Source organism: Tasmannia lanceolata, unplaced genomic scaffold, assembly GCF_043159265.1.
Source record: "Tasmannia lanceolata isolate RefF3 unplaced genomic scaffold, GAP_Taslan_0.1 ptg000015l, whole genome shotgun sequence".
Lineage (NCBI taxonomy): Eukaryota > Viridiplantae > Streptophyta > Magnoliopsida > Canellales > Winteraceae > Tasmannia > Tasmannia lanceolata.
Genome location: NW_027518692.1, coordinates 59,418,177 through 59,428,686, shown reverse-complemented (window position 1 = coordinate 59,428,686; position 10,510 = coordinate 59,418,177). Strand labels below are relative to the sequence as shown.

At 37.6% G+C, this 10,510-nt stretch overlaps 1 protein-coding gene across 1 annotated transcript; it reads left to right on the top strand.

Moving 5' to 3' along the window:
- Positions 1–366: 366 nt before the first annotated feature.
- LOC143846297 (uncharacterized) lies at positions 367–3,315 on the top strand. Its single transcript, XM_077354730.1, has one exon. It carries the CDS (start codon positions 1,566–1,568, stop codon positions 2,970–2,972), a length of 1,407 nt encoding a protein of 468 aa, XP_077210845.1. The 5' UTR covers positions 367–1,565; the 3' UTR covers positions 2,973–3,315.
- The last annotated feature ends 7,195 nt before the right edge of the window (positions 3,316–10,510 follow it).

Below are 10,510 nucleotides of genomic sequence, written 5' to 3'. Positions count from 1 at the left end.
TTACGCTGTGTCCCAACATATGGACGGTTTGGATGACCCTATGGAGTGCGCTGTAAAGTAATTTTTGAAAAATACTGGACGATAGGGCTACATACCACACACCATATAAAATCTAAAAAAGAACTAGATGGCTGGTATATACATGGTGTTTTAGTATATAGCTCATCCAAAAGATCACATTCCTCGAAGGAAATCGTACTCTTGGATTGCATGGACGGCTTGCATGGGAAATGGTCCCCCCAAACCCTAACTACTCCCTTCTCTCTCTCTTTTCCAAACGTACAGAGACTCCGAATTAGAGAGAGTACAGACTGAGTATATTATCAATCCTCACAGTTATTATTACTATTATTGCCTTGGAAAACGTGTGCCTTTTACTATAAACGCTAGATCCTCTTCCTCTCTTTCTATTGTTCTATCAGCAAAAGGGTCTTTCAAAAATGGAAATTCAATAGTTTTGTGACTGTTCCATTGGATATTTGAGTAGACCATCTCTTTATTTCTCTTTACTCTTCATCTTTTCTCTTCTAAGTTTGGTTTCTACTTTTTAGGTTTGCAGTGGGGAAAGTTCATATACAGGCAAGCTCTTTTTGCTCTATTCTCCCAATGCTTTCTTTTTGTAGTTGAATCATAGAATGAAAAAAGCCAAAATTTACGCTTCTCCATTGGATCTTTAAGTGGGTTTTGTTTCTTTTTGTTTGTAAGCATGGATTGTTCACCAGAAAGTTCATTTGCATTCCTTCTCTGTTTTTCTTAAGACTGCCAAATCTTGCTTCTGTTTTTTTTGGGTGAATGAGAAAAAGCTTGCATTGTCTTTCTACTGATGATTTCTGAGGTGGGTTTTGTTGCTTTTTATATGAAAGTTTGGATTTTTCATTGGAATGTTTATCTACGTGCCTCCTCTGTTTCTATTCAGTTATCAGTTATATTCCATATTTAGACAATCTATGTTCCTCTTTCAGTCTTCATATTATATTTTCCAACTCTCCAATATTGGATTGAAAAGGAGAAAGTTCATCTGCATTAAAGCTCCATCTCCTCCCAATACATAAATCCTCTGTTTCTTTCTTGGCTGAATCAGAATCTGAAGAAGAGCCACATTACTCCTTATACAATTATCTCCCTTTGCTTCTGTCTTTTTTATTTATTTTCTCCTTTTGGGATTAATCATTATAGTGTTCATTTGCATCAGAGCACTTTTTTCTCCTACACTTAAATCCTTGTTTTAGTGTTTTAATGATTAAGCTCATTTGCACTGAAGCTCTGTTTCTCTACTCTCAAATCCCCTGTTTTTCTGTCTGAAGCTCTGTTTCTCTACTCTCAAATCCCCTGTTTTTCTGCCCGAAGCTCTGTTTCTCTACTCTCAAATCCCCTGTTTTTCTGTCTGAAGCACTGTTTCTCTTCTCTTGAATCCCTTGTTTCTCCCCTGAAGTTCTCTTTTTCTACTCTCAAATCCCCTGTTTTTCTGTCTGCAACTCGGTTCCTCTACTCTTAAATCCCCTGTTTTTAGTCTAAATCCGTTATCTGTTCTACTTTTTCTTATTTTATTTCTAGGTTTCGCTCTCATGAGAAAATTCATCAAAATTCAATCTCTGCTCCTCCTCCTCCTCTATGTTTCCGCCGAACCAGATACTTCAATATCTCCCATGGAGAAAACAGAGCAACAAGCTCTGTATTCTGCCATTCAAGCATTAGTTGGAAACTGGTGGAATGGCTCCGATCTCTATCCAGACCCTTGCGGTTGGACACCAATTCAGGGCGTTTCGTGCGATCTCTTTGATGGTTTTTGGTACATCACTGCCATAAACATTGGACCCATCCAAGATAATTCCCTCGAATGCTCTCAAAATCCTGAAATCAGTCACAATCTCTTCAAATTAAAGCATCTGAAGAGCCTCTCCTTCTTCGATTGCTTCCACTATCCGATCACCCTCCCGAATATGAACTGGGAAAATCTTGCAGGAAGCTTGGAGAGCTTGGAATTCCGAACGAACCCGGGTCTTATTGGCGAAATCCCAACTGGTCTATGTTCCCTTAAAAGGCTTCAATCTCTAGTACTAATGGATAACAGATTCACAGATGAATTGCCAATGAATTTGGGTAATTTAACCGAATTAAAGCGATTGGTGCTGGCTGGAAACCACTTGTCTGGTCGAATTCCGGCATCTCTTGGCGGTTTAACTGAGCTCTTGATCGTTGACTTTAGTAGCAATTTTCTATCTGGGTCTTTGCCTTCGACATTTTGTGGGTTGATATCTCTTCTCAAGCTTGATTTGAGCAGTAATGTTTTGGATGGAAAGCTCCCAATTGAAATTGGAAAGCTAAAGAATCTGACCCTTTTAGACCTTAGAAACAACCTGTTCTCTGGTGGGTTGCCTCAATCTCTTCAAGATATGGTTTCTTTGGAAGAGATGCTTTTGGCCAATAATCCAACAATGGGTGGGAATCTAATGGAGATTGATTGGGGAAATTTGCAAAATCTTATCATATTGGACCTCTCTAACATGGGTCTGATTGGAAAGATTCCAGAATCTATTGCAGAGATGAGGAGATTGAGGTTTTTGGCAATGGATAACAACCAGCTCACAGGAAAGCTCTCCCCAAAGTTTGCAGATATGCCTAGTGTAAATTCTCTCTATCTGGATGGAAATAATCTGACAGGGAAGCTTGAATTCTCTGAAGAGTTTTATGGGAAAATGGGGAGGCGTTTTGCTGTTTGGAGCAACCCAAATCTGTGTTATCCTGTTGGGTTATTGCCCAAAAGCCATATCCCTTTTGGAGTAAAACAGTGTCAGGAACAGGCTTCTATTTCTTCATCTGGTTTGAAAACAGAGTTGGGTAAAAGAAACCCAAATCAGAATGCCAATTTCATGGCCTCCCATGCATTTTCAGGTTCTGCTTTTGGAGGGTTTTGGTGTTATGTTTTGGTGAAGGAGATGGTGACTTTTCTTCTTGTGACTTTGCTCTTATAGTGCACTGCTGAGGATTTTTTTAAAGAAGATAGGACAGATATTTGCACTAACCATGGCCTGAAGGTGGCATTTTGGCATGATAAAGATAACCCAGTGATGATACAGCTTTTCATTTTTTTGTTGTCATTTATGAATGGAGAAGTAAAAGCTAAATCCAATATCCTGAAACCTTATTTATTTAAGGAATGTTAATATTGCTAAAGTTAACTCTCTAAAATAGTGCATGTATTTTGTTTTTTATTTTTACTTTTGTGCTTCATTTCTATTATTTGTCATCAACTTGGATAGTGAAATTTTATGTTAGGAAATGATTAAATAAGGACTCTAGGATTTGGGTGGTTTCCTTCTTTTTCTTGTACATGATAGGGATGACAGTCTAACAATTTTTAGCTAGCAAGGGCGACATTATAGTGAAAGAATAAGGAACTTGTGAAGAAATCTAACTGTAATAGTAGATCCCTCCTTTGGTTGATCAAGGCTGTACATTCGATAGGGTAAAACTAAGAAAGATATTTTCATCATTTTACTTGGCACCCTTCATTTGGATTTAGGACACTTCATCTGGGTCACTATTTGAAATAATTTCGGACCATAGGGTATGGATCCAACAGATATGATTTGGATCCAGTTGCTATGCTTAAACCCTGCCCATTAATGATTTGAATCAAAATCGATTTTTGTAAATTTTGGAATTCTAATAGCTTTTGATAGATGGTTAAGGCCAGTTCGCCTATATGACGATTCACGAATATCGTTCACGGTAATTTATTGGCAAGGGAAAATCTTGGGTATTTTTTATTATTTTTATTTTCAGTTTATATTGGGAAAATGATAAAATAAAATAATTTAGAAACTTAAATTAAGAAAGATAAAAAAATATTGTAAAAATATCATGATATTATGGCGGTAAATGAAAATATCACTCCATTTTTTAAATTCTCGGGATTATTTTGGAACTTTCTTGTTTTATCAAAATACCACGATAAAATTGTTAGATTTTGAAAATATCGGAGATATTTGTGACATAGGCGTTCTCTTAAGCTTATGACAACAGATTGTGAGTGCCAAACCTATTATTGGACTCAAAATTTTGATAGTGGGACTCAAAAATTAAGTCACAATAGGTTTTGCACACGCAATCAGTTGTCGTAATCTTAAGGCCCGTTCATTTTAGATTATGACAGACGAATGCCAATCCAAAACCTATTATTGGACTCAAAATTACGTTTAATTCTTAGTCCAATAATAGGTTTTGTCCTGACAATAAGTTATCATAATATAAAACGAACAGGGCCTAAGAGATTAAAGGCAATGTGAGTTTGTCTCGTTATCAAAAACATGGTAGTGGGGATATTATTTTATAAATAATAACCTTTTGGGTTTCCTCCCAGAAGAAAAGGAAGAGTAAACATTACTTGTAAAGTGGACGCCATTTTACTTTTCTTCTATTTCTAAGCGTCCAAACAGATCTCTGTGCCCTGTTTGGATTGCAGGAATTTTCAGGAAAGGTTTGGAAAGGAAACATATTTCTAAAATTTTCAACTTTTTGTTTTTCACATGAAAAAGATAACTTGAAACGATCCTTTACAATTTTTACTTAGAAGGGCCTTCTAATTAGGATAATAACCTTATAGATTAACCATAAACACTGAAAGAAAAAAATTCCCATGAAAAAGATTATGTGAGAAATGTTTTTCCTGCAATCCAAACTGGGGCACAGGAAAGTGTCATAAACTAATAAAAGGGGGACGACTCTGCTAAAACAGGGGGCGCATTTGTGATCGACACCCATCCTAAATTCCAAACCTCTCTGCACTCAGTCTGCACAAACAGATATATTATTAATGAATCAATGTACTATTGTTAAAGTTAATCTCTGTGGTGATACAGCTTTTGCCTTTCTTTTTTCCCATTTTCTTTTGTTAAGAGACATCAATGCTAGGAATTTTTGTTTGGAATGAATTGAATGAGGTTTCCTGGAACTTAGCTGTGTGGCTTTGTATTATTGGAGGCTACATCTAAGGCCTATATCGAACCTTTGGCTCTGCATTTGAGGTGTTTTTTTGCAGGTTTTTAGTTAATGGTGGTGATATGATGAACTGGGCTACATAATTGACCGCTATTTCAGCCATTTTGGGCTCTCTGCAGGCTACCATTTGCCTCAGGGCATTAAAGGCTAAAGAGAAATCAATGTTCTTTGCCTTTTTTTTTGGCTTTTTTTCAGGCTTCTTTCTACAATGGAGGTTGTAAGGTTTCTCTTTTACTATCCCCCATCCTACAGGGTTGAAATGTAGCAGCTTAACGTGTTTTTGTTATTTACTTGCCACTATTACAACTTTCATGGGTTGACATTTATTCATTTGATTTGATAGCCTCTATCTATGGAGTTTCTGAAGACACATTACCTTTGGTTATTTTTCCTTGGCTTTTTCACTTCTTAAAAGTCAAAAGTAGAGTGAGAGCAAAGTGGGGTAAAACTTTGACACGGATGGTTGCGGGTAAAATTTTGAGGTTTCATTAATTTATTATACTGTGACACTGTGTGATGGTTGCGTGTAAAATTTTGAGGTTTTATTAATTTATTATACTGTGACACTGTGTGCCGGTGAAGTCCAACATTTTTTCTAAAAGGACAGTGGGGGCCACTTCGTAGCATGTTCAGTTGTTCACCGTTCATTTGTGGGGCCACACTGTAAATAGTGTCTTCCCAACATTATCTCCATAGGATGGATGATCCTCATAGAGGGACTGCACACCCGAGGGTTTGAATCATCCTATGGAGAGATGATTTACGGGTACATCCAATTTACATTGTGGCCCACTAATTTACTGGTTACATCATATTTACATTGCGTTACTCTTCATTCTCTACTCCTTATAATTCATAATTAATTTTATTAGGCAAATGTGATTCTGCTCTTAAAAGTAAAAAATTATTTTTTTGATATCAGCTACCAAACATGATTATGATTTTAAAAACAGGAAATCAAGAGTCCGAATCATTGAATCAAAATCATGAAATAGAATCATAAATGTAGACAAACGGCAGAGGGAGGGAGGAACGGTAGAAAATGAAATCTGGGATCTGCTAGCGTCCATCGCATAAGGCATTTCGCGGATGGTCTATTGCATCTGACAGCAGCCAAAGAGGCTCACTTTTCAGAAGATTTTGTCTTCATTCACGAGGTGGCTGCTGTCAGATGCAATAGACCATCTGCGATGGATGCTAGGGATTTTGAATGTTACAAATATGCACATCATGAATAGACGGATGGGATTTTCTAGCCAACACACATTCTCTCACACACATAGCAGGGGGAAAAACCCTAGGGCGTTGAAGTTAAATCTTAATGGTTCAAGCTTGGGGAATCCGGGACCATCGGGTACAGGAGGTGTTCTTAGAATTGGAAATGACCTTACTAAATTAGCTTTCTTCGGGCCGATCAGCTTCAAGTACTCAAATGAAGGGTGTGTGAGGGGAAACCCTGAATCTTGGTAGAAAGAGAAATAGATAACCTCCTAGTTGAGGGTGATTCCCTTCGTGAGAAGTGACTACAACGAAACTAGAGGTTTTTTTATTTTCTCCCTCCATGAGGAGATTTATTGTCTGTTGTATATGTTCTTTTTTCTGTTTTCTTCGCCCCCATCACAGTCTCACTCGTGGCTCTCTTATCAATAAAGTTTCACTATTTCAAAGAAAGGGTGTTCCAACAAAAGAGAGAATTTATATATATGGTGGCCGGCATGCACGTGCAGCCCAAAAATACAGTGGGTCTTATATTGTTTGGGTGATCCAAACCGTTCATTCATTGGGCCCTTACATTTGTGTGCCTAAAAAATCTTCTCCGTAGACTGACCCTAATTTGCCGTCAATTTTAAACCTCGAGAAATCGGAGAGTTAGGATCATACTATGGAGAAGATGTTTCTGGGCCCACCGTATCTGTCAGGGCCCAACGAATGAAGGGTTTGGATGATCCAAACAATGTGCGCCGCACTGCCGGCTACCATATAAATTCTCCAAGAGAAGAAGGGCCTTATCTTAATCTATTTCTATCTCCTTTTCTATCTTCTAGTGGAGCCTATTTTTTATGCCCCAAGAAGTTAGAAAAGAGAAGGGAAATCTTATTGGAGATCTCAGTCCTTTTTCTATGTTTTGCTTCTCTTTGCAAGCAAACTTTGTTCCTTTTCCCAGCCGTTTTTGAGGAAACGACGGTGGACTCAGAGAGAGAGAGAGAGAGAGAGAGAGAGAGAGAGAGAGAGAGAGAGAGAGAGAGAGAGAGAGAGAGAGAGAGAGAGAGAGAGAGAGAGAGAGAGAGAGGATTTTATATGAGATTGCGTCCTTCAAATGTGATTTTCCATGAGATTGTGTCCTTGAAATGTTCCTGGTGATGGGAGAATGATGGAGAGTGATAATAAGAGAAGCCATAGCTAGAAAAATCTTTATCTAATCAAATGATCCTAACTGTTAGATAATTGTTTATCAAATCTAGAGAGTTTGTTCAGCTATATTATCTCCATTGTAGGTCCCATCAAACGTATGATTCAAATCATGCTTACATAGGGCCAGTTGTAACTTGTAAGAGATGAGCAAGAGGTAGAGAGACTTGAGAAATTGGGAGTGAGGGGAGCATGAGAAGCTCTCATGCTCCAAAAAACAAAGAAAACAAAAAATCAATTCAATTTGTAAAGGGATTTTTTATGCATCTCCACACCTCCCAACTCAATTCTCTTCTTCTCCCTCCTCTGCTCCTCTCAAGCACATGGGCCTAAGAATATTCCATGAAATAATTTTTCATGGTTGCCGAATGTATCCTAAATAACTTGGCCAAAAGGGAAGGGGCTTTTGTATCCTTCCACAATTTTCGTTACCCAATTTTTTCAATTATATAAATTACTTCGTGTTCAATAAATCTCAGAAGCTTCCCACTAGTTTATTAATTATATGAAGAAAATGATAGGTGCTTTTAACTTGAAAAACAAAAAAACAAGAATAGGATTTTAATTTCATGGTCTTATCTTAGGCCATTGGCGGCTGCCAAAATAAATGTCATGAATACCATGCTTACCAATTTTTATGTAGTTTTTTCCCTATACTATGGGATTATAATTGCACATCACCCCATATAATACAATAAAAGTATAACAATAAAACCCCCTTTGTTTCCTCTTATTAAAATTTAAGGTGGTTCCTAGATAAATTCCGAATTAAAAAAATTGCACATGTATAGTCGATGAATTGTCTATGTCCTTAAGGCTCTGTTCACTTGTTTTCCCGGAAATCTGATGTGGTATTAGGAAAAGAAATTCAGGGAAACTGTGTAGGAAAAGGTTTCCCGCGCCTGTTCACTTGTGCAGGAAAAGGTTTCCCGAGAAACTGCTTGCCCACCTTTTTTCACTAGTTTTCCCGGGAAAGCAAATCCGACCAAAATAGTGGAATTTGGTTTCCCACACTTGTGAGAAAAGAGACATTTCCACATCATTCTTGGCAATTTCCATATCATTATTTGACATTTTCCACCTAGGCTTGTTACTTTCTCAGGAGAGCAAGAGAACACCAGAATTCTGTCTTGTCAAAGAAAAAAGAGGCTGTTTTCCGGCGATTTGCTTTCGTGGGAACGCAAGTGAAGAGAGCCTAATTATTTTCTTTTTATCACAAGAAACTTAACTATATTATAATCCGTACAGTTTCCACACTTCCATTTTTCAATCAATCACTTTTCTAGTTGGATGCAGAGAGCACCTAGATAGTTGTTGCATATTTTAGAATCTAAGTCAAGAAGTGTAATAAAAAAAATAGTGAAGTGCCACAATTGAAACAAGGGAGTACAGATATCAAGAGTTTTTATATGGTGTCAGTGCACACGTACGTTCAAATATTTATCATAAAAAATATAGTCGGTCCACATTGTTCGATAAATGAAAGAGTTTATTTGATTGGCCCCAAGCCCTAAAAATCATCTCCATAAGATGATTCTAACTCTCCGATTGATCTATAGAGAGAAGACACATTAAAGAAAAAGGCAGTGATAAATCGACCCCCCGAAATGATAAATCGACTCCCCATGTGTCTATCTCTCTCCTCTTTCTCTCTCTAACCCAGAGGAGAAAGAAAGACACATGGGGAGTCGATTTATCATATTTGGGAGTCGATTTATCACTCCCCTATAGAAAACCATCTTCATTAATTGAAACTTCGATTGGAGCTCAATTATAATCCCAGCCTACATCACTTCAAAATGATCTGGGCCGTTCATTTGATTAAATTTCATTATAGATGGCCATTGCTTTATCTATTAAATTTTTATTTGGGACAGGGTTTAGATGTAGAGCACATGGTTATCAAAACATGATTCGGCAAAAATAAAAATAAAAATACAAGATAGAAAAATTCGAGTTTAATACTGTATTGGTTTTAAAAAAAAAGTAGTAAAAAACCAGAAGCACAGAAAAATGCATTTAAAATTTTGTCATATATGAAATATAGATGGGGTAAAGTTGGAAAGGTGGCCAAAAAAAAGTATTTAATAAGACTAAAATGTGTTTTTCAACATGTTTATTAAACAGAAAACCAATAAAACACTGTTTTTTAAATCAAGAAAACACCCTTTAAAACGGAGTTTTGCTACCCAATCGATGCGAATTTTGGGCTATGGCCCATCCATCAGGTCATTGGGCACCACCAAAATGATCATGCCATCCAACCCCCCGACCCAAACCACTAGGTTTTTGTTTTTCCCTCTTCTTCTTTTAACATGCCTCTTTTATATGGTACAAAAGAAGGTGGAAGCCCTATATTTCAGGGAATTGGAGTAAGCTCACGAGCCACGAGAGTCGGTGACTTTGTCTATCCAGTATCCACCATATGAAAATCACGACCCTTTTTATTGCCGATATTTTGGTGGATTTTTCTCATTTCGACTAACATTAAGAAAGTAAGTGCATGTTGCAGGTGTAAACTTATTTAACAGCCGACGCCATGTGGCGAAATGTCAGCTAGCACCTATCTGTATGACACATGTCACTCCAAGTTGGTGTGCGTGGAAAATGCAGCTTCCAACCTAAAACGTGTGCAATATGTCACATTGGTTTCAAAGATCCATAATTTAGGGGAGCAACTCGGGTCGGTTTTTGGGAATTCGGGTTGAGATTACCAAAAGCTCAGCCCGGCCCAAGTATTGGATAGTGCATAGACGGAACAGCAATGTATGTACATAGTACCATTGTGATCACACACTCCCACGCCAAGTCGATCCCTCCATACATGGTGATGAGTACATACAACTATTTTGATGGATATGCCCAATAGCACGACAATATCATTCTCTCCTATGATCTATCTATATAATATAGACGCGGGATTTGCTAGGGACTATTGTGGAAAAGCATTTCACTGCTTGCGGTTTCATGTGAGAGCAGACACCTCATGACTTAAATTAACAAGACAAAATCTGCTCAAAAGTGAGCATCTGTGGCTACTCTCACTTGCAACCGCCAACAGCAAAATGCCTTTCCACGATAGTCCCTAGCAAATCCCAAT

Bases quoted from the DNA above. Each gene is read 5' to 3' on its own strand.
- LOC143846297 (XM_077354730.1), top strand. From the start codon at position 1,566: ATGAGAAAATTCATCAAAATTCAATCTCTGCTCCTCCTCCTCCTCTAT.